This window comes from Triturus cristatus, chromosome 3_1 (genome assembly GCF_964204655.1).
Source record: "Triturus cristatus chromosome 3_1, aTriCri1.1, whole genome shotgun sequence".
Classification (NCBI taxonomy): Eukaryota; Metazoa; Chordata; class Amphibia; order Caudata; family Salamandridae; genus Triturus; species Triturus cristatus.
In genome coordinates, this window is record NC_140583.1 from 315689135 (window position 1) to 315714769 (window position 25635).

Consider the following 25635-nt stretch of genomic DNA (forward strand, 5'->3'; position numbering starts at 1 on the left):
TTTTTAATTTTTTTATTTTTCAATTACTTACTACAAATTTCCCATAAGCCATTTCTTTTGCCGCTTAACTTAATTTTATAATTACATTAATTCTATCCTCTTAAATAACTCTTTATATTAATAATTATCCTCGCGCTAGGAGCGCTGAGCGATAATTATTGCCTGGCCTTGATGATATGCCCCCGTGTGAGTTGGCAAGTATGCTATTGCATTTTCAATGCTTGTTTATTTATAAAATGAAGTTAAGGAAAGGTGCAAAACTGTGCAGTGGTGTTATCAGCGCAATGTCCATGCTTTACTTTTAACAAACAGAAGCGCGTGAGTGTTTATATAATATCTCATGATTTGCGCTGCACAGGTAAGCCGAAGCGGATCTTTGGCACAGAGCACGGGCAAACAAGCTCCTGTCCCACTTATTAGCCAGAGTATTAAGAGCAAACACCAAAGGGCAAAAAGACGAGTTCTGATCCTGCAAACGCAACAGGATGAGGAAATCACGAGTGTAGAAGGGGAAAAAAAGTACCAGTCCGCTCCGAGGAGAGAGTGTTTGGGAAGAACTAGTGCTCACGAGATCGCAGGCATGGCAAAACAAGAAGCAGAAAATCTGTCTGTGGTGGTGCACGGCGTTCAAGACCTTCGTTTGGTAAATATTAGAGTCGGCAAGGCACACAGAAATAGGAATTGTAGTACAAAACCCAAGTCGATAGAGCCGTCTATATTGTGTTCGTACCTTAAAATGTACACAGCCACAGCTTTGTGTCCACGCAAGTAAAACACCATGGGCGTTTGAATGTGTATTTTAATATAAGGAAGGAAAGTGGCGTTTTAGTTCATTGCGTTGGCTAAAGTTAAAAAAAAATACGAGATTCAAGGCGGGTTATCCTCCCCTTTTCGGTTTCAGCAACAAAGTGAACTATTTTAAATCCGTTTGAGGTGGACGTTGCAACCTACCACTCTTCTATCCCGATTTCAACATGCTTTTCGGAGGATCCCTTTTTAATGAAATAAATATAGAAGCGGTATATTTAAGACCACCAACACAAAAGACAGACATTCAAATAGGAATATGATAAATTTTGCTGTCTGCGCGATGTTCATAAAATGTTGACACTGTACCTCCCTGCCTGCTAATCTTTAAATTGGGATTTACAATTAGAACACGGAACCGCCTAGTCGCCTGGAGCCTAATGAAAGATCCTGCACATTTTAGTTTTATAAATATAAAAGAATTGCATAGAGGTTACATAACTTATTTTTAAACGAACAATGTTTTATTTACGATAGGAGTCTGGGCTATGTAAAACACAACTTTGCATTCCCTATTAACCTTTTCAATTCGTTCAGTATTTGAAAACAGCACAACTCCATGATGGCGGCACTTTTTTTCTTTCTTGTATGCCGGGCTTTATGGGACTCTTTCAATTGCGTGTGCTTTAAGACTCGTGACGTGAACACAACGCGCGTAGGTCTTCCAAGTTTCCTAACATACCCTGAATCCGACTGGGGTTGTTTCTGTTCTCTAAAAGGAGTTGTAGAGGACTTATTTTGTAATTAAATATGTGGATAACTTATTGTTAACATGTTTTACACACTTAGACGTATTTTACACAGGAGCTCTACTTTTAGACGGAATTTCATGAAGAATAAAGCAGTTTTAGGCTAGGGAGGGAGCCCGCGCTTTAATTCCTTAGGGTATTAAATTATTACATAGCCAGTTGTGGTAGTGGCACCATGTGCCCATATTTGTCTAATTTAAGAAAAGCAGTCAATCAATCAATAGTAACTTTCTTCCATTTGAAAAACAAATATTTAAAGCATAAAAATAACCATTCATAAAATGTGTCATAGAAATACATTTCATAAAAACAAACTGTCAGAGGGTTACCCCATACAAGTTTAGAGCTACTTACGCTAGGTATTGCGGGGCGAATGGCAGAAAATGTCTCGGGTCTTCAGTCCCCCCTAGTGATTCTTAGCTTTAGAGCAGCTATTAAAAGTTGTTGGTCACACAAACAAGTGTAAAAACATCAGAGCTACACGTGCCTGCCTAGATCTAACTTTTCTTAACAGGTCCTTCAAAAACATTTTTCTGGGGTAGGCGTAAAACAGGCAGAGAAGGACTAGATGGAGGGTGTCCTGCGGAGACTTATTGTCGCAGCCACAGGGCCCCCTCTCTTCTGAATTTATAATAAAACCTGCCGGTACCGCCAATAGACGATGAATAAGGTTTAATCTAAAACGGGTAATTAAAAATCTGTCATGGGCACTCGTTATTAATGTTAGATATGGTTCTATACCCTGAGTCGTTGTAACAAAAATATGAATTTTTTTTTTTTGCATATTTATATAGCGCGAACTCGACCCGAAGGTATTGGAGCGCTTTACATGAGCACCGTATTTACATTACACATTCAGGCACGGGGAGATTAAGTGATTTGCCCAGAATCACAGGATGTGGACGCGACCTCGAGGCTCGAACCCTGGCTTCCAGCACCAAAGTCGGCAGTTTAGCCGACGGACCACATCCTCTCCCCTCACTGATCTCTCACTGTTTGTTTAACAAGTTCAGTAGATTCACGTTGTACCATGGTAAATTTTTAATACAGATCTTTGGTGACATCCTTGGGTCTTATTGTGTCCGGTTTAGTAAACAGGTCTGCACGCCCTGATTGTGTGAATGAACTAACATATTTTATCTAAGAGATTTTCAGCGTAAAATCTAAGGAGAGACAATCTTGAATTACCAGCCTTGTCAAACCCACTTCTACGTTTGTCCAAATCTGCAACCAGCATAGTAGGGGCTTAACTGTCACCAGGTCAGGGATATATTTAACCCCCAGTTCTTCGTGAACAATAAATGCCGGGGTACTACAAGGGACCTTCAGTAAACGCCTCGGGTATGTATTCTCTTCCCTTTGCAAGTTAGTAACCTTAGTGAATCCCCACATCTCACATCCATAAAGAACCTTGGAGCAACAAATTGAGTTATAAAACTTTAAGATCATGTCCGGGGTCCAACATCCTAACCTTTGTGCAAAATTTGCAATAGAACCTGTAGACCTGTTCAGGGCCAAGCACTTTTCCTCTAATAAATGTTTAAAATTCAAATGACTATCAAAAAACATGCCAAAGTATGAAAAGGCTAGGACTTTACCTAAAGTATGTGAGCCTATGGTGTAATTGTAGGATTTACCCGGCTTCTTCCCCATTTCCATAACATATGATTTTGCAAGATTGGAGGACCTATCAAAGTTTTCCATAAACTACACAAAGCCATCAATTAAAAGCTTCAGTCCATGTGGGGTACGGGCAAGGAGCACCGCATCATCTGCGTAAAGCTGAACAGGGACCGCTCCTACACCTATTCTTGGTGGGTCTGCTTTAATAACACGCAGAGTGGAATCTAAACCATTAATATAGAGGGTGAAAAGAAACGGCGCTAATATGCATCCTTGTCTTACCCCACTTGAACATTAAAATGTTCCTTTACCTTCCCATCCTGTGTATATCTAACAGCAGCTGTGTTGTTGGAATGTTGCAATTGAAGAATATTTATTATTGCCGGATCCACCCCGATTTTCCCCATCATTGCCCACAGTTTGCTACGTTTCACGCGGTCGAAAGCCGCAGTGAGGTCCATGAAGGCTAAATACAGCGCCCCATGCATAGCTATTGTGTATTTTGCATTGATAAGGTATAAGTTGAGACATTGATCTACCGTGGATTTCCCCGGTCGGAACCCGTATTGAGCCTCCGTAATAATTTGTTTAGCTTCTGCCTATTCCATCAACCTGTTTAAAATCACCTGCCCCAGAACCTTCGCTGAAACATCTATGAAGGATATGGGGCGATAGCAGTGTGGGCTATCCCTATTGCCTTTCTTGAAAATTGGCACAATTATGGCAGAAGACCAAGATGCTGGCATTACTGGATTTATTGCCGCATTTAATACCCTAGTTAAAAGAGGGGTCCAGACCTCCGTGGTACCACAAAAGAGGTCTGGTGGGATCCCATCTGGCCCCAGTGCCTTGTTCCTCATCAGGCCCTCAATTCCTAGACTTACTTCCTTCAGGGAGAGGGTCAGAGAGTTAGTGTTTAGTGGTGCGGATGAGGTCTGCAGCTCATCCCGACTATGTGGGTGGTTATATAAGCCCTGAAAATGGCGCTGCCATTGTTCTGGGAGAATATTATTGCTTAGCCCCGGTTTATTCGGATCCGTAAAACAAGGGTTATTAATTACTTTCCAAAAGCGAGCAGAGTCCTTCAGCTCTGCCGCCTTGGTAAGCTCTTCCCAGGCTGCACGCTGTAAATGGCCCTTTCGTCCTTTAACAGCTAGCTTGTAACTTGAACGACAAGCAGCCACATGCTCCCTATCCCTTGGGGTCTGCTTAAGTGCCACTTTTAGCTCTCTCAGGTTCTGCGAACAATGGCTATCAAACCACCTGGGTGCTCCCCCTCCTAGGCGCGTGTGTTGAGGACTTCAACAGGTTATCCACCAAGTGTGCAATATTCATTAAAGACTCTATTAGTTCAGCCCCATCCACACCTAGATCTAAGCATTTCAGCATTTCCTGGTGACCACCCTCAAATAGGCGAGCATTAAAAGCAACAGTGTCATCTTGGGCCCATTACAGCCTTCTGTCTTGATCCCTCACAACAATGGACGAGCCTCCTTCCTGTCTGTTTAATAGTGGCGATTGGGACTGAACAGCAAGCACTAAGATTAGTGGATTATGATCACTAAACACACTGTGTTCAATATAAAAATGTAATGCACCTCTTTTCGGGGGGTGAAGATGAAAATAAAATCAATGTACGAATGGCACCCTCTCCCTTTAAATGTAAGAGGACCCGGACTACCCTTTTTCTTGACAATCATGTCCATCGTGTGCGTTAACCCATAAGAGTATAAAAGACCAGTCAGTTCCCGCCCCACCTGGGTATGCTCCAGGTGTGGTCCCTTCCTTAATGGGCAGGATGACCGGTCACCCTGCACCACTCTCAAGTGTGGACACAAGTGACAATTAAAATCGCCGACTAAGATCAGTTGTAATTCAGCCAGCCCTTTCCTTCGTGTGTGCTCTAGCCTTGTGTTTAGTTCGTGGAAACTGCTCGCACCCTTCACATTATAAAAATTTATTAAAATTACCCTACAGGTGTTATTCGAGAATTGTAATCCTTGGACAACATTTGATTCCCAAGCCAGGTTCTTCCAGCTGCCCTTAATTCTGAGATCTATGAACATGATCAGGCCCCCCTTTGCTCTGCCGGAGACCGATCTAACTGCTGGGCACACAAAGGTTTTATATCCTTCGATAAAAAAGTTTTTACCTGTCTCCCATGTTTCCTGGAGGCATATTATATGGTACTCCCTCATATAGGTAAGCCAATGCTCCTCCCCTCGTTTACTAGACAATCCTGCTATATTCCATGAGATAATTTTTATGCCTCCCTCACTGCTCCCCACAATGGAATCAGCAAGCCCAGTACTGCGCCGCAGGGTGGCGGCCCTACCCCCAGAACTTATCTCCAAGATATCAGACTCCTTGCACTCCATAGGGACGTGTAAAGTCATCCCCGTTTGGGGCTCCACACTCCTCTCTGCTGTGTCAATATTGGCCAAAAGGATATCACTAGGTCTGCCCCCACTTTCTTTGTTTAATAAATCATTGACGTTCAAATCCCTCAGTGATGCGAATGTGTTGGTTGCCAACATAGGCCTGCCACCCCACCCAGATCCCTGATCCTGTCCTGCAAAGCACTGTATGGGATTAAAGATGGGCAATGGTCTATAAAAGAAGCCCAAGGGCAGTGGTTTAATGCTAGTCTCTGTGGCAAATAAGCCAGCTGAATACGAGAGGATCCCATGTGCCAACTCAGGATATCTTAACGTAATAATTACGCAGTCACCTGGGAACACTTTCCTCAACTTGCCAATCCAGGACACCCTCCTGGCCATGAGAATGTGCCGATGATCTTTGATGTTAAATCTAGCATACTTGCACACCAGTCAGAACCACCGTATATGGGCAACTTGCTGGTGGAAGATCTATTACTGTAAGCTCCCCACTATTGGTGATGGCTAACATGTCTTCCCCTCTCATTTGTTGTTGATATGCACTATCCCCCCTTGGTGTGTTGTGACAATTCTCCAATTGGACCTTCTCAGGCCCTGCCTCCGTTACCCTTACGTCGCTTGTCCCACAAATCCTAGATTGGGCCTTAGGGCGTGTTGCTACAGGGTTAGATTGAGGGGTATGATTTACCCTGTCAGCTCGCTTGCATAAACGGGGTCAGAGCCTGTTAATGGTAATGAAGGGGGAATCCCTGTCACGGGCCCTCCCACTTCCGGTGCCCTCTGGGCCACAGATGGTGCCACTAAATGTTGAACAGGATGATTAAAACAACACCCCCTGTATTTGGTGTGTTAGATGATACACTGTTTAACTGTTCAATCAACAAAAGTTTCTCCTCAATTAGCTATAATTTACATAATAAATGATCCAGCAGTACAGACACCACTGTCTCTAGTCTTTTCCACTGCTCATTGTTACAGTCGGGAAACAGTGGGCTGGGGGATGTGCCCTATAGCATGGAATGCCCTGGTGACCCTTGTGCGCCTTCCGGGACCGTAAGTTCTTGATTTGTTGGTTTGGAAGGTGGCTGCTTTAGTCTGGGCTTCTGCCTTGGCTTTTGAGGGGCGCCGCCCGGTCCGTTTTGTCGGCGGTTCGTTATTAGCTGTTAATGTCGATCCCATCCCACTCCCCCTTGGGCTAACCCTTAGATGATTTTTGAACCTGGTGGTAACCTCTCTAGTCCCGGGGTCTGGTGCTGTTACTGTTTCGCTTAAGGCCGGAGGTGCGGGAGGCACAGTAGACAAGACCTCTAGGGACCGGGACGCCTCCTGCACCGGCGTGGCACCCTTCCCCGCTGCGACAGGCTCTGTACTGGTGACATCTGCTGGAATAAACAAGTCAGCGCCTAATGTCACTAATGCTGACTTCACTGGCTCCAGTTGCTCCCCCGGTCTGTCGATGACTTCTGGGTCATCGTGCAAATGTACCACATCTGTGAGAGCGCCTGAGGGAAATTTTTAACCCTGCTTATGCAACCTAACGATGATCTTTTGTGTGTCGTAACAGTGTCTAGAGATAGTCTTTTTTCAGTTAGCTGTATTTCGTGTGTCAGAAATGCATCGAGGATCCCCACTAGACCCCCCCTCCCTTGAAGACATCAGAGCATCCTTTCGTTTTACCTGTTTAGCCATTAGATGCTGACTAATTAAGGAGTCAAAATAAATGGTGAACAGTACCTTCGATGTATAGATCCTGCGCCCCTGATCCGATGTCAGAGGGTGGGCCCAGCCCAGCCTCTTCCAGGCTCTGACGGTTGCAGATGGGCCCACCCTTGGCCCGGGCGTGGCCAGGGCGTGCCCGCGCTCGTCCCGCCCTGCGGGAGCCCTGGTCCGCTTAAGAGCGCCTCCTGGCGCGATGTCCAGCCGTTGTTAGCAGCGTCCTTGCCGCTAGGGAGCCTGGGAGCTGTGGTTCCTGCTCCCAGGCAACGCGGAGCGGACTGGCCTCCTGGACCCCCTGGCGCTGGCAGTGAATGCGGCAGAAAAGCAGAAATTCAAGCAAGGTGAAAAGCAGTCCTTTTACTATTTGTGAAAAGAGAACTGCGTACCGGGAGGATTAATTCAGAGAGTGAAATGCTTCAGTTTAAGAGTAAAGCAAAGAGTCTCCTGTGCTGTGAAACTGAGGCAGCACCAGACAGCTAAACAAGTCTTCTTGCTAGGGGGCCTTCTTGCGTGAAATAAATTTAAATGTGTACCACTGGTTATTCTCCAAATGTAAAGGGTGACTGGAAGCGGTATTGGCTTTAATTGATGAAATCACTGTGTTACTTGAGTACGAAATACCTTAAAAAACCAAGAGGCATTAGGCAAAACACAAATAGTTTGTTCAATTAAACATAGCGGGCAGGAGAACAGTTACATGCACAGGGCCTGAGGACTGTCTCAATTTACGTTCAGTTGGCATCCTTTTTAAATACAGTTTTCATCAAGTTGTAAAGTTTTGTGGCGGACCATTTGTGGTGAGGAATTTTGGTTGCTGCCTTAGAGTCATAATTTAATGGTTACTACCTGTGAGCCTCGACCTTGGAAGGACACAATGTGGCTAGTGGGTAACGTATCAAGATGTCCGTCATGGAGGGACTTGTGATCACTGCGTGTGCTGTTTTCTGAGTGACTATTTGTTCCCAACTCATGTGGCATATGACTTTTATGGTGTTTTAGGAGCACGCTTACCCCCTCCGGTCATGTGTGCTATTGGGGTCATTCTCTCTTGATCATTGTACTGTCTCTGCACCTATCTGTGGGATGGATGTAGGTTTTCCTGTTTGTGCAGTTTTCTGCCAGCTACGTGTTATCCCACCTGTGACCTAAATCAGTAACACTGGGCCTGGGTCTCAGAGCTTGCCTGACTATGTATTTGCTTGTCAGGTTGATGTGGAGTTCACAACAGACGATTCTGTTAATAGGGACGTGATTTAATTTTCATATGTATCACTTTCCATATTAACTGGGAGATGCATAATGAGCAGGGCCATTGGAATTATGCAGCAGGATTTGAGTAAATTATGCTGCAAGAAAAGGCAAATTATGCAGCAAATCACCGTCCACAAAGCATAAAGAAGAAACTGTCAAGGTTCACTCGGCCCTTATCAATGCTAGTTCTCTCATTACGCACAAATATGAAATAGTGGAGTTTCTAGATAACCATCAGCTTGATCTCTTATTTATTACAGAAACATGGGCCGACCCCTCAGCGGGCCCAGACTTCTGGATTGTCACACCTGGCGGCTACTTGGCATACAGATGCAATAGACTAAAGAAAAGAGGGGGAGGGTTGGCTCTCCTACACCTAAATGATTTACTGGTAAAGATAGAAATGGTTCCCTCTACGGTATTCGAGGCATTACATTTCAACGTAACAGTTTCCAATCATCAATCTTTTAAGGGGATGCTCATTAACCGCCCACCGGGCCCTAGGAGAGACTACTCATCAATGGTAGGAAACTTACTGGATCTAGTTTTACCATTCTAGGGGATTTACATTTTAATTTGGAAGCCACTGAAGATAAGGATTCTTTATCCCTTACCTCGGAGCTAGAGGTGATAGGACTCCTACAAAGAGTCAGTGGCCCTACCCATTCGGCGGGTTATACGCTGATGGTCTTTTTACTAATAACGAACAGATCTCGGTAAATGAGATCCTTCCTCTGATGTGGTCCAATCACCACGCAGTATTTTTCGGCATTAGTATTTTGGACCCTATGCCCCCACACACTTGGTCAGTCCCTCCTAAACGGTTTAAGGCTTGGCGCTGTATAGATCAGGCTCTTCTCAAACAGTATCTTTTGAATACTCAGCCAGAGCTGTTTTGGACTCAGAACTGGCCACTACAAGCTATACGGGCTGGCTCCAGAATGCTTTTGCTGTGCTTGTTCTGTATAAAACAGTTTCCAAAAACAGGAGGACTCCCTCTGCCTGTGATATTCTGAGGCATTGAGGCTGGAGAAACTACATTGTAGGAAACAAGAGAGGCGCTGGCACCTAGAATATAATAGCCAGGAAAAAAATCTCTATAAGCTGGCACTGGCGAATTATAAACACCTTATACTAACAGAAAAAAGCAACTTTTATACTAGGGAAATAGAAACCGCACAAGATTTCTCCAAACAGTTTTTCCAGTTGTGTTCTAAACTGGCAGCGCCAGCAAACAGCTCTGATAAGGTAGCATCCCAAGCGCTTTGCGTCTCGTTAGCCCTCAGCTTTCAGGATAAGGTGGGGCAAATCTATTCAAACTTTAATGCCTCTGCTGAGGGCAGGAGTCAGCTGGACTTGAATAGCGAGGGACAGGTCAGTTCTGCCTTCAGGGAATTTAGGTCAGTCTCAGTGGAACAGATAATCGATTTGGTTAACACAGTCAAATTAGGTTCACGTTTGACCCTTGCCCCCCTTCAGTGTTTAAATTGATCCCAGATCTAATAGGCACAAACTTGACCAAAATTTTCTACTCTATGTTTAGTTCTGGCACGTACCCATCCCAATGTAAAAAGGCCTCTATTATCCCGTTGGTAAAAAAAACCCTAATCTGGATCCAGGGGAGACTAACAATTATCAACCTATTGCACGTCTCTCTTTGCCGGTCAAACTTGTTGAAAGAATTATGAATGTTCAATTGGCTAAATTTATTGAGGAGAATAAGCTATTGGATGAAACACAGTTCGGCTTTAGGAAAGGCCATAGCACAGAAACCACACTCAAAGCTACTGACGAAATCAGGTTTGTGTTGGACAAAAACGGTGCTGCCATACATGTGCTACTGGGCCTGCTTTTGACACGGTTGATCACACCACGCTGATCAATCATGTCTCTGCTCTAGGCATTGGGAACAAGGCAAAAGCCCCTTTGTCATCATTTATGTCTAATCATACCCAGCTAGTTAGTCTGGGTGATTTCAGTTCCCCAGTCTTTTCACTCCCATGTGGTGTTCCTCAGGGGTCCTCATTAAGTCCGAAATTGTTTAACCCCTTCCATGCCCATGACGGAACGGTTCCGTCATGAGCATCGGTTGCGCTGTGCTCATGACGGAACCGTTCCGTCATGGCCCCGCCCGCGCTCGAACCCTTCAGCACCGCGGGGGAATTCCCGCCGTGCTGAAGGGGTTAATGTTTACGTCACCGACTTAGCACAAGTAATCATATTGTTTGGACTAGCTCTCACGTCATAAGCAGACGACAACCAACTGGTGCTCACCGTTCATAAAACGGGGACGCAGTATCGACTAGCTTTCATGATGGCATGTTGGCCATAAGTACCTGGATGTCAAGGCATTGCCTTAAATTAAACTCATCCAGGACAGAAGTAATGGTCTTTGGAAACCTATCCCCAGGGTGGTCTGCAGGCTGGCAGCCGGCTAAATTGGGATCAGCCCCAATTCCAGTCTAAAGCCAGGAACTTGGGTGTCATTCTTGACGATAAACTGTCTTTTAGACATCATGCCAACGCAGTGGTCTCCTTATCCTTTTATGTTTTAATAATTATAATGAAATTGCTGCTGTTAATTGCGGTTGGGGCCCGTAGAAAGCTAATCTCCGCCCTGGTTGTGTCCAAAGTTGATTATTATAAGTATGAAATATTCGCACTCCTTGTTTGTATATGTATTCTTGTATATATTCTTTGGTGGATCCAATTAAGCGTGCTGCTGCGGGTATCGCCCTCTGTTCCTTAGGGCTTGAGGAATAAATTAGTGAACATGCGCTCCCCTCCTTGGAGCTTTTGTTTGTAAATTTACAATGATCATAGATGCAGCTCTATTGAACGGAACCATCACAGAGAAAGATAAAAGATACTTACTCCAGAGCCACCCAAGAACACCCAAGTTTTACATGACCCCGAAAGTACATAAAGATTTGAAAAGACCACCTTTCAGACCCATCGTTTCAACCAGAGGTTCAATACATGAACCTATTTGTAAATATTTTGATACACATTTACAACCGATTGTCCAAGGAATGACAACATACATTAAAGATACCATGGATTTTTGTTTTAATAAATTGAACACCATACAATTGGAAACTATACAAGACATACACCTCTGTACTATAGATGTGAAGGCTCTTTATACATCGATACCACATGACATGGGCTTAGAGGCTCTGGAATTCTTTCTTTCCGGTACAGATTGGAAAAATGATGTAAAAATATTTTTAATGGAACTAACTCACTTCACATTGTATCACAGTTACTTTGCGTGGGATGATCAATATTTTTTACAGCTCACCGGTACATATATGGGCAATTGTGCAGCTATGCCAATCTGTTTATGCATCTATACGAAAAAGAACACATTTTGTCTAACGACATATGGCTTAAGAATCTACTTTTTTTCGTTCGATACATTGACGATATATTCCTCTTATGGAAAGGTACGGAAATTGAATTGACACAAGCGATCAACCAATTGAACTCAGTGAACCAACGCATACAATTTACATATGACCTCAGCAATAAGTCCATTAATTAATTGGATGTAAAAATTTCCATTGAATAGAATAGCCTTATTACGAACATATACAGAAAAAGTACTGACAGAAACAACCTTCTTCACTTCACTTCACAAGCTTCCATCAACAACCCTCAACCCTTAAAACGACATTTACCATACTCGCAACTTCTGCGCGTCAAAAGAATTGTGTCACAATCACAAGATTTGTAATACAACCTAGCGGATATGGTAAAACGATTCACAGACAGAAAATATCCTCAAGAAATTCTCACACAAGCCATAAACAGTCAAATTAAAAACACGTGAAGATCTTCTAAAACCCACTACAAGTGTTGACACCAAAGACAGAATGGTAATGGTTACTAAATACTCAACCTCAAGTCCAGCCTTCAAGAGATTGATCTTAAAACATTGACCAATGTTAGCAACAGAACCAGATTTCAACTGCATATTCAGTCAGACCTCTATTTGCATATTAAAGGAGTAAAAACATTAGAGAAATTTTATCCAGCACGACCAGCATCAGAAAACATCAACAATACAAGGGTACAATTCTGTGTCATAATTGCAATAATTGCAATAACATAATAACTGGAAACATTGTGACACGCCCTAGACAAGGTCACAAAATCAAACTGTACACCACAGCCACTTGTGATTCTACTAATGTTATTTACATGCTGAAATGCCCCTGTGGTCTAGTTTATGTGGGGAAAACCATATGAAAAATGAAAGTACGCATAAATGAACATAAGTCTAATATACGCACACACAATTTGAAATCCAGTGTAGCCGCTCATTTCCAAGATCATTGCCACAATGTGAGTCAATTATGCTTTTTGGTATTAGAAATCGTCACCCCGAGAGGAGAACATGACATCAATAAACTACTCCTACGCAGAGAACTGTATTGGATAAAAGCTCTGGACTCTTTACAACCTAATGGACTCATTGACCGCTTAGAATGTAGTTGTTTCCTGTAATTGCTTTGTTATCACCATATGATGTTCTTATCTATTATTACTACTAGATATTCTCATTAGCTATGTTTCTTTTTCACCATTCCAAGATGGCCACACTTTTGTAAACATCCTCACTCGTGGTAGTCCTCTTTTCATTTTCATTAATGCACCATTCTATCGGCTTTAAACACACCTTTGAACACGTTGGTAACCATCCTCGATCATTCTTGAATCACATACAACGCTGTCATACGGACCGGAGTCTTTTCCCGATTTTAATTTACCTCGTAACACGCTATACGCGTTTTCTACCCGCTAGTACACCGTTCAAGCTCTTTTTCACGGGGTCTACACGAGATTTTAATTCACCTTGAAACACGCTATGCTCGTTCTCTACCCGTTAGTATACCCCTAAACGAATTGGGAGAGGTTCACAATGCCTTGCACCTACTCGTCTTTTTCCCTTTCTATCTGAAGTCACGGGCACATTCACGTTATGTTTCCTTTTCAATATCACTATTTCTTTCCCTTTAACTCGTAATGTTTTCTTTCCCTTTAACTTGTCACGTTGACACTAATATTTTCAAACGTGCACTCTTCAGCGAACGCACTTAGATACACGCATTCATTTTACCGTTTCTTTTCGCCTGTTTACGATCTTTATTGATAAGGAACTAGCCAATTGCATGAATGACACTAATTTTGGCAGATCGCCCGACTATTCTTGTTTTTCGATTTTTGTTTCTTATTTGTAGATTCATATACCCCTGACGAAGGGCCAAACCAGCCCGAAATGCATTAGGTCACGAATCATTACTCTACATGAGATAGTGTCTCACTTTTGGAGAATGTATTTATTGATTCTACAAAACCAACTTGAAAAGTTCTCAATAAATCTCAGTGAATTTTTTGAAGAAAATATGGATTCTTAATTTTGGTTTCTAAGAAGAATACTTCATTTATTTTCATTGGATAATTGATAAAACCCTAGTGGTCTTTACAGCAGTGCACCAAGGGGACGTTCCCCAAGGAGGGGAGCGCATGTTCACAAAGTTGATTATTGCAATAGCCTTCTAATTAATGCTCAAGAAATGGTTCTTAATAAGCTGCAGTTGGTGCAGAATGTGTCTGGTAGGTTACTGTCGGGTACTCCAAAATTCAAGTCCATCTCTAATGTGGTGTGACAGCTTCACTGGCTGGCCATAAGAAGCAGAACAAAATTTAAAGCTTTCTGTATTGCCTATAAGGCCATTCACAATACAGGGCTGGAATTTTTGAAGAAATAATTTCAGGTATACACCCCCATCAGATCCCTTCAATCAGCAGGTGCCAATCTTCTTGTCCTTCCTAGAACCAAGAGAACCAATGAGGGGCGACAGAAGTTTCGCAGTTTCCACTGCTAAATTGTGGAACACTCTGCCCTTGCAGATTAAGGTTAGCCCTACTCTGCTGTCATTCAGGAAACAAATAAAAACTTGGCTTTTCAGGAAACAGGTTGTTTTACATTCTAAGCCTTACCTTCAGCAGCATATAGCGCTGAGACACCTATGGGTATTTGTGCGCTGTGAGAGTTGTTTACATAAATAAAATAAAATAAATAATGTGGCACATTTTGTGATAGTATTACTTCATTATTTTGATATTTTTACACTTGGTAACATTGTTCTGGGCTTTAGTTGCACACCATTAGTATCAGTTTGACTACCAAACAAAGAAATAAGCAACAGACAACTGACCAGTTTTCAAAGGGAACATGTGTCTCTGGGTTTTTAGTTAATCAAAAATAGGGGGAGGAGGAGGATTGGGCTAGGTTCACCCTCCTGTGTGATCAAAGTACAGCAAAAATAATCCGTAGATGACGGATCAAAAATCCCTAGCCAAGAAAAACGGGGGATTCACCAATTGGGTGAAAGACCACCTCTACTGGTAGAAATTAAAAATGTCTTTTCTTGAGTCCCCTCACTCACCCAAGGTTGCCCCTAGGTGAGATGCTTCATCATTCGGGCCATCCCAAACATCTACTGCTTGGGGCGTACTGCGACTTGCGGAGTTACGTAGGAGCACTTACTTTGTGAGGATATGTGTAGTGCAGTGTAGGGGGAGTGGTGTAAGTGATGTTTAAAAATGTACCTAACTAGTGAGCTAATGTTTTATTCCTGCTCCTAGTTGGTAAGGATAAAAAGCGGCTAATAAAAGAGAAAAGGAACTGTTATGTAAATACAATCCCTAGTATTGTGTCGACATGTTTCAAGGTATCCCCTAAACCTCTTCTTCTGGACAACAAAGGGACCAGCCCTTTGTGTACCACTCCGTGCAGGACCTATAATAAAGTGAAATATAAATTATGAATGCACACCTATTGTGTGAGCATTGGGAAAATACATACGGTTGATTCTGAACACGTAGTATCTGTCATGGGGAAGAAAAAGCAAAATGCAAATTAATACATACTGCCTGCCCACCGCTCTTGTGGGCAGGTTATGGCGTTACGATGCGCGGAAAAGAAGGTACTTCATAATATAGTGTAAGTGCCCTTGGAAGTAACATTAATTAGTGCTTAGATCCTATGTGGATTAATATACCACACTTGATATCTCTATTGTGAGAAAGCAAGGTTAAAAGACATAATTAAAAACACTTGTGGTCAAGGACAAAACAGGACGCACACAACATGTAAAATAAAATCAATTTCTTTTTGAAACATACTTATTTTGTGGCAAAAATACACCTCATGGTCTGTCTGAGTGAAGGGGCCTGTTGAAACCCTATATTATAATAAGAATACGTGCCACTGTGACCTACACTATGTGGGTATGACCACCAGGAAGGTGAGCATAAGAATTTGCGAACATCGGAGCAACATCCGATGCCACAGAGCAAGTACCAGAATGACGGCACACTTCAATGAGAAGCAACACACCCCAAATGACATGCGGTGGGTAGTGTTGGATCACATAAAACCCTGTGATAATTTAGAACAGATGCTACTAGAGAAGGAGCGAAGATGGGTCTTCAAATTACGCACAGATATCACAGGCTTGAACGAGAATATACCATGGGGCCAATTCACTAGATAAATGAACCCCGATATCTGAAATCTTAAACTGTCGCTACCAAATAACTATCCTTTTGAAACCTGATGTAATAACAAAAACTTTCACCAAGTAAGCGGACAATCGTAGGACATTTGTGCAAAATGACACCTACTTATGAAATCACTAACCTACTTAACAGCCGCTTATTTGAAAATTAGGTCTTTTTGATTAACCAAAAGGAAGTATGAGAAACATCCCCAGGCTGTCTGTTGATTTGTGACCACTCCAAAATGGCTACTATCTTTGAGATTCATTTTATCCCTTAGATCAGGGGTTGATACTGCCCCCAATCTTTTTGAAGAAACCCTATCTGGCATGTTTTTAAAGGCATGTTATTTGAAAATCAGGGACCGCCCTACACAAAAATCAAGAATAAAGGCACTGAGGTTTTTACCCCGTGTTTTGAATAAATTGAAGGCTGTATGACAAATATCCCTAGTCTGTTTTTCTGTTTATTGCCATTTTGACCATTCTAATATGCCTGCCATTTATGAGTCTCTCTGTGTCCCTTCGATACCGACCCCAACCTTTTTTGACAAAATACCTGGCGTCCTTCTATATTCATACAAGGCACCTGCACACAAATAAGTAATTTAGACTTTTTAAAGTCACCCCCCTTTTCGAAAAATACAAGCAATATGGTGGACCATTTTCTCTACCAAATGAGACTGCGCGTTACACGCTCTAGTCTCTGACAGCACGAGGACATGACTCGGCTGTTTTGTTAGACTACTTCTACCGGTACCGAGGCATAGACACGCTAAGATGCGGTCCGACTTGGGAATGAATAGGTCGTAATGACGGAGGGTTGCTGAGCACAGTAAGACTTTTTCTTCCCACAGGAATCAACAAAACTTTTATTTCCCCGCATTTTCACCGCATTTCTTTTTGCTTTTTCAAACCAGTTAGAGGAAGGCACAAGAGATGAATGGCTTAAAACAAATCCTTATAATTTCACTCCTTTGTTATTCTTCTTATTATAATATAGGGTTTCTACAGTCTCTTCCACCCAGACAGACCATGAGGCGTATTTTTGCCACAAAATAAGTACGTTTCAAAAAGAAATAGATTTTATGTTACATGTTGTGTGCGTCCTGTTTTGTCCTTGACCACAAGTGTTTTTAATTATGTCTTTTAACCTTGCTTTCTCACAATAGAGATATCGAGTGTGGTATATTAATCCACACAGGATCTAAGCACTAATTAATGTTACTTTCAAGGGCACACCATATTATGAAGTACCTTCTTTTACGCGCAACGTAATGCCATAACCTGCCCACAAGAGAGGTGGGCAGGCAGAATGTATTAATTTGCATTTTGCTTTTTCTTCCCCATGACAGATACTACGTGTTCAGAATCAACCGTATGTATTTTCCCAATGCTCACACAATAGGTGTATATTTCACTTTATTATAGGTCCTGCACGGAGTGGTACACAAAGGGCTGGTCCCTTTGTTGTCCTGAAGAAGAGGTTTAGGGGATACCTTGAAACATGTCGACACAATACTAGGGATTGTAATTGCATAACAGTTCCTTTTCCCTTTTATTAACCCCTTTGTAGGTCTCACCTGACCCAGCGCATGCACTGGTCTGGCGAGACTTTTAGTGAGGGCTCAAAAAATGCTACCATGGCCAGCCTAGCGCTACAGTGCATGTGCGCGCTTAGGAGCAGAGGCACCATATGGCAACCCTCATCATGCTTATTAAGCGCCCGCGATCACTTTCACTTTCGCCCGGGATCACTTTCGCGGCGCCTCTTTGATGTTCTCGTTCAAAGAACATCAAACATTAAAGAACATGTTGTTGTGTTAATGCTTTGCTGTGCCCGTTTGACTTACAATGTGCTTTCTCTTTCCTCAAACTTGATGTTTGTGTTCCTTTATTTTGATATGCTTTTAGTATTACTGTTACACACACAACCACACACACAACCACTTCCACACGCACAACCACACACACAACCACACAACCACACACAGACAACCACACAGACAACCACACACAGACAACCACACACAGACAACCACACACACACAACCACACATACAACCACACACAGACAACCACACACAGACAACCACACACACACAACCACACATACACAAAACCACACACAACCACACACACAACCACACACACAACCACACACACAACCCCACACACAACCACACACAACCACAACCACACACACAACCACACACACAACCACACCCACAAGCACACACACAACCACACACACAACCACACACCCAACCACACAAAAAACGACACGTACAACCACACACACAACCACACACACAACCACACACACAACCACACATACGCAACCACACACACAACCACACACAACCACACCGAACCACACACACAAACACACACAACCACACACACTCACACACACACAACCACACCCACAACCACACACACCCACAATCACAACCACACCCAACCACAACCACAACTACACACACACACAACCACAACCACACACAACCACACACACAACCACACACAACCACACACACAACCACACACCCAACCACACACACAACCACACACACAACCACACACACACAACCACAACTACACACACAACCACACACACAACCACACCACCACACCCACACCCACAACCACACACACACAACCACAACCACACCCAACCACACAACCACACCCAACCACACAACCACAACCGCACACACACAACCACACACATTCACACACACAACCACACACACACAACCACACACACACAACCACACACACACACACTCAACCACACACACACAACCATACACACACAACCACAACCACACACAACCACAAACACACCCACACCCACAAGCGCACCCACACACACAACCACAACCATACACACAACCACACCCAACCGCACACACACAACCACACCCAACTGCACACACACAACCAAACACACAACCACACACACAACACACACAACCACACACACACACATAACCACACACACACACAACCACAACCACACACAAAACCACACACACAACCACACACACAACCACACACCCACAACCACACACACAACCACAACCACACACAACCACAAACACACCCACACCCACAAGCGCACCCACACACACAACCACAACCATACACACAACCACACCCAACCGCACACACAACCACACACACAACCACACACACACACACATATAACCACACACACACACAACCACACACACAACCACACACACACAACCACACACCCACAACCACACACACAACCACACACACACAACCACACACACACACACAACCACACACACAACCACACACACAACCACACCAAGCATTGGCATAGCCAATAGGTCTCGCCTTTGGGACCTTATAAGTGTTTAGCCACGCAACAGTTGATGTGGGTACACCAAGGATATTGTGCTGCATAACTAAATACTTAGAAAGTCCCAAAAGCGAGAGCTATTGGCTATGCCAATGCTTGTTATCCTTACCAACTAGGAGCAGGAATAAAACATTAGCTCACTGGTTAGGTAAATTTTTAAACATCACTTACACCACTCCACCTACACTGCACTACACATATCCTCACAAAGTAAGTGCTCCTACATAACTCTGCAAGTCGCAGCACGCCCCAAGCAGTAGATGTTTGGGATGGCCCGAATGATGAAGCATGTCACCTAGGGGCAGCCCTGGGTGAGTGAGGGGACTCAAGAAAAGACATTTTTCATTTCTACCAGTAGAGGTGGTCTTTCACCCAATTGGTGAATCCACCGTTTTTCTTGGCTAGGTTATTTTGAGCCGTCATCTACAGATTGTTTTTGCTGTACTCTGGGTTTTTAGTAACTTTTGAACTGTTTGAGCAAGAAACTAATTTCTTATTTGCTAAAATCTGCAGATTTTAAAGAAGAAGGTGGATTATGTGGCAAATACGGTACATATATAATTATGCAAAAAACGCAGCGGCCACACAATCGCATAATTCCAGTGGCCCTGCCAATGAGAGAATTATTCTTTCTGAGTTGTATTGCAATGGAGCTACCAGCTAAGCCGTGAAGTTTGTGCTTTTATGGACAGTTATAAAAAATGTACTATGCACACCCAACCACACACACAACCCCCCACACACACACACACACAACCACACACACACAACCACACCCACACAACCACACCCACAACCACACACACACCCAACCACACAACCACAACCGCACACACACACAACCACACACACACACAACCACAACCACACACACAACCACACACACAACCACACACACACAACCACACACACACCCACACACACAACCACAACCACACACAACCACACCTGCACCCACAAGCGCAGCCACACACACAACCACACACACACAAGCACACACACACGCACACACAACCACACATAATCACAGCCATACACACAACCACACACAACCGCACACACACGACACACACACATACAACCACACACACAACCGCACACAAAACCACACACACAACCACACACACAACCACACACACAACCACATACACACAACCACACACACAACCACACACAACCACATACACAACCACACACACACAACCACACAACCACACACACACACAACCACACACACAACCATACCAAGCAGTGGCATAGCCAATAGGTCTCGCCTTTGGGACCTTATAAGTGTTTCGCCACGCAACAGTTGATGTGGTTACACCAAGGATATTGTGCTGCATAACTAAATACTTAGAAAGTCCCAAAGGTGAGACCTATTGGCTATGCCAATGCTTGTTATCCTTACCAACTAGGAGCAGGAATAAAACATTAGCTCACTGGTTAGGTACATTTTTAAACATCACTTACACCACTCCCCCTACACTGCACTACACATATCCTCACAAAGTAAGTGCTCCTACGTAACTCCGCAAGTTGCAGCACGCCCCAAGCAGTAAATGTTTGGGATGGCCCGAATGATGAAGCATGTCACCTAGGGGCAACCCTGGATGAGTGAGGGGACTCAAGAAAAGAAATGTTTCATTTCTACCAGTAGAGGTGGTCTTTCACCCAATTGGTGAATCCACCGTTTTTCTTGGCTAGGTTCTTTTGATCCGTCATCTAAGGATTCTTTTTGCTGTACTCTGGGTTTTTAGTAACTTTTGAACTGTTTGAGATAGAAACAAATTTCTTATTTGCTAAAATCTGCAGATTTTAAAGAAGAAGGTGGATTATGTGGCAAATACGGTACATATATAATTATGCAAAAAACGCAGCGGCCACACAATCGCATAATTCCAGTGGCCCTGCCAATGAGAGAATTATTCTTTCTGAGTTGTATTGCAAGGGAGCTACCAGCTAAGCTGTGAAGTTTGTGCTTTTATGGGCAGTTATAAACAATGTACTATGCACACCCAACCACACACACACACACAACCACACACACACAACCACACCCACAACCACACACACCCACCCAACCACATAACCACAACCTCACACACACAACCTCACACACACAACCTCACACACACAACCACACACACACAACCACACACACACAACCACACACACACAACCACACACACACACAACCACACACACACAACCACACACACAACCACACACACACACAACCACACACACCCACACCCACAAGCGCACCCACACACAAGCACACACACACGCACACACACGCACACATAATCACAACCATACACAATCGCACACCCAACCACACCCAACCGCACACACACAATGACACACACAACCACACACACAATCACACACACAACCACACACACATACAACCACACACACAACCAAAACCACACACAACCACACACACACATAACCACACACATACAACCACACACACAACCACACACAACCACACACACAACCACACACACACAACCACACACACACACACAACCACACACAACCACGCACACAACCACACACACAACCACACCAAGCATTGGCATAGCCAATAGGTCTCGCCTTTGGGAACTTATAAGTGTTTAGCCATGCAACAGTTGATGTGGTTACACCAAGGATATTGTGCTGCATAACTAAATACTTAGAAAGTCCCAAAAGTGAGACCTATTGGCTATGCCAATGCTTGTTATCCTTACCAACTAGGAGCAGGAATTAAACATTAGCTCACTGGTTAGGTAAATTTTTAAACATCACTTACACCACTCCCCCTACACTGCACTACACATATCCTCACAAAGTAAGTGCTCCTACGTAACTCCGCACGTTGCAGCACGCCCCAAGCTGTAAATGTTTGGGATGGCCCGAATGATGAAGCATGTCACCTAGGGGCAACCCTGGGAGAGTGAGGGGACTCAAGAAAAGAAATGTTTCATTTCTACCAGTAGAGGTGGTCTTTCACCCAATTGGGGAATCCACCGTTTTTCTTGGCTAGGTTCTTTTGATCCGTCATCTAAGGATTCTTTTTGCTGTACTCTGGGTTTTTAGTAACTTTTGAACTGTTTGAGATAGAAACGAATTTCTTATTTGCTAAAATCTGCAGATTTTAAAGAAGAAGGTGGATTATGTGGCAAATACGGTACATATATAATTATGCAAAAAACGCAGCGGCCACACAATCGCATAATTCCAGTGGCCCTGCCAATGAGAGAATTATTCTTTCTGAGTTGTATTGCAAGGGAGCTACCAGCTAAGCTGTGAAGTTTGTGCTTTTATGGACAGTTATAAAAAATTTACTATGTACACTGTGGCTAGTACTAAAATCTGTTTTTTGGTAACTCGTTTTCTTTAAACCTTTTTGCCTATTTTGTAGCAGCCTCTCTTATACTCTGTGTAATGCAAGTTTAATATAGTGGCTTACATATTCACAGTGATTTCTTTCACAGACTGGGACCTCGTTGCAGAAAACATACACAAGTCACTATTCTCCGCTGCATCAACCACGATTCAATTCTATTGACCTCGAGTTACAATCACTGAACTAATCAAGGTTTTGAAATGTGCAATAGTGCATTTCCCACTGATTAAGTTAACTTGCATTTATTTTTCATTTAAGCTGTACCTTATTTTATATGTAGTTACCTGGAGGTGAAAGACCCCAAAACTTAACAGAATTGTTTTATTTTTTTCGCTACTTCTTTAACTCTGCCCTCAGACCCTTTACCCCATACACAGCATCACAGTTTCCATACATTTTTGTAGCCTTTGTCTAGCGACTACTTTGTGTGTGCTTATTCACAGTCTAGAAAGCTACATCATGTAGGGTGTATGGTTGGAAGGGTGTTTTTTAGCCTGTTTAGGAAGTTTTTTTATGTTATGCCTGATGAGGTTTGGTTATCGTGTTACTGCAGGGTATGGTGGTGTGATGGGTAAGGGAACAGTGCCATACACCTTTTTTTTTGTAAGGCAACATTGCTGTATACACCTTACGAACGGGGTAGGAAGTGGAAAATCAATCAAGGCTGGCAACCTAAGCAGTACCAACACAATATTTTAAATGCCCTGATACCCCTACTACATGGGCAGTTGGTTTCGTCCCACTGACCCTTCCCCATGTGAAGATATGTAGTGGAAGCAGGGCTTAATTTAAGCTGGTGGGAGCTACAAGCAGTTATTTTTTAGGAACAGCACTTTTTTGTCTGCATCAGACTTTGACACCGGGCAAGGGAGACAAAACACAATTTGATGGAGATAGAGAAAGACTGATAAACTTTCACGAATGGAAAAAGCAAGAGTGAAATAAAGGGTCAGGGGCTATCTGATGATGAATTAAAGAGGAATGAGGTGGAATTAAGACCAACAGACTTGGACTTCAACGCACCTATGTTTAATTGTACAGGCTGCAGGCTTCTGAACAGAGCTTTTGGTACCCACACTCTTTGTTTTACAAACTAGGCACTGCGTTGAAGCAGGTGTTCTGTATCTGCGTGTGTTGAGAATAGGTTCTCTTTAGTGAGTGGAGTCAAACAGTTTGATGGTTTAAGTGTTGTTGGCAAGTTATAATTATTTTGTGCCTTATGACTCAGGGTGGGAGAGATACTATATTTAAAACTCTCCAACCAGTGCAGTACTTGTAATAAAATAATTGCCTTGGTGTTACTGCTTCCTCTGCTGACATGCACCCTTCTGATCCACTGTTCCTAATTTCCTTAACCAACTGTTGTCTGCTTATTCTCCTTACTCTGTCCTTTTGATGTCCCCTCTCCTCCATGTGCCAATCCTTCACCTTCTCTGGTGTCTTTAACAACCAAAGACATTGATTAAAAGACACTCATTGGACAGAGAAAATCTCACAAGACAACACACCACGCTGCTCCCATTTTATCCTCTTTCATTGATTCCTACTTTATCCACCTCCTCGCTTGATCATTTTCTTGAAGTTACCTCTTTCTTGTGCGCTTTCATTTTGTTCTTAATGCCATTTTCACAAACTGCTTTGGATCATCCAAACTTCGGATACGCTTGTTTGCACAGTTAAGACACTTAGGACCTCATTTAGAACTTGGTGGTCTGCTTGTCTCTGCCTGGGCGACAGAATAAATGACTCTATCGTCCTGATGGAGGTGCATATGGCAAATTTTGAATTGTCTGTCGGCCCAGCGAACATTTCAAACATTGACAGGAACTACCGTCATGGTCGTTCCTGCCAATGCAATGTAACTTTGCTTGATGGGTCCGCCAAACATGAATGAGCCTTACATCAAGGTTAATTTTTTGTTTTTAATTTGCATAAAGTATTTCTCAAAATGGGATTTTTTTGGGGGACGGGGGGGAACCAATGCCCTTTTTGCCGTGAGAGGCAACTCCCATGGCTAGGGATACATTGAGCACTTTTCCGTGTCCCTTACCACCAGGCTTTTTGTGGCAGAGATGGGAATTGAAATACAGTTATATGTCCACCCATCTAAATTAGGTGGGTGGGCATATTGCGAAATCTTTTGAAGTACTGGGAATTTAAAGCCCAGCGGTGCAGGGGAACACACCCTAAGACTTCGGGTTCTTCCTGTTTCAGACCTACAGAAACACAGAGTCTTCTAGGTGAAGTCAAAGATCGATTTATTGGCTGCAGACCAATTACAGGTATCCGAGAAGTACAACGCAATGTATGTTCTCAGGAGACTGCTTAAAGTTACAGAAACGGGCTTCTCCTTAAATACAAAATATCATGCTTCAGGCACACATTCCTTGTTTTACGATATGGCCATCTACGTGTATCCATTACAAACGAAAAAGGCAGAGTCATGATGACCATCCCACATTCCAGTTAAGCCAGCCCACAATTATTTACCCAGCGAGGCTCAGATCCCACATCAGATATCAACAGGCCCCAATAAACACGGGCATCTCCTGTTTGGAAAACAAGCTATAAAACAGGAAGAGTCAGGTGCGAAAGAGATTAGCTGGAGGCTTGTGTGGGATGAAAAGGCTTTATGGTGTGTCAAACCCTGATGCTAATCACAGGTGGCCGTAGGACGGGGAGCTCGTGAGACCGGACTGACCTGGGGCAGTGGAGCCAAGCTGCC

The 25635-nt window shown here is 43.3% G+C and overlaps 1 protein-coding gene across 1 annotated transcript in view; it reads left to right on the forward strand.

The window, feature by feature from the left end:
• Positions 1 to 376: 376 nt before the first annotated feature.
• SORD (sorbitol dehydrogenase) overlaps positions 377 to 25635 on the forward strand; it is a 234548-nt gene continuing 209289 nt past the window's right edge. Inside the window, exon 1 of the mRNA XM_085644015.1 lies at positions 377 to 643. Within this exon, the coding sequence (XP_085500141.1) occupies positions 581 to 643 (63 nt within the window). The 5' untranslated portion in view covers positions 377 to 580. The remainder of the gene's footprint in view (positions 644 to 25635) is intronic.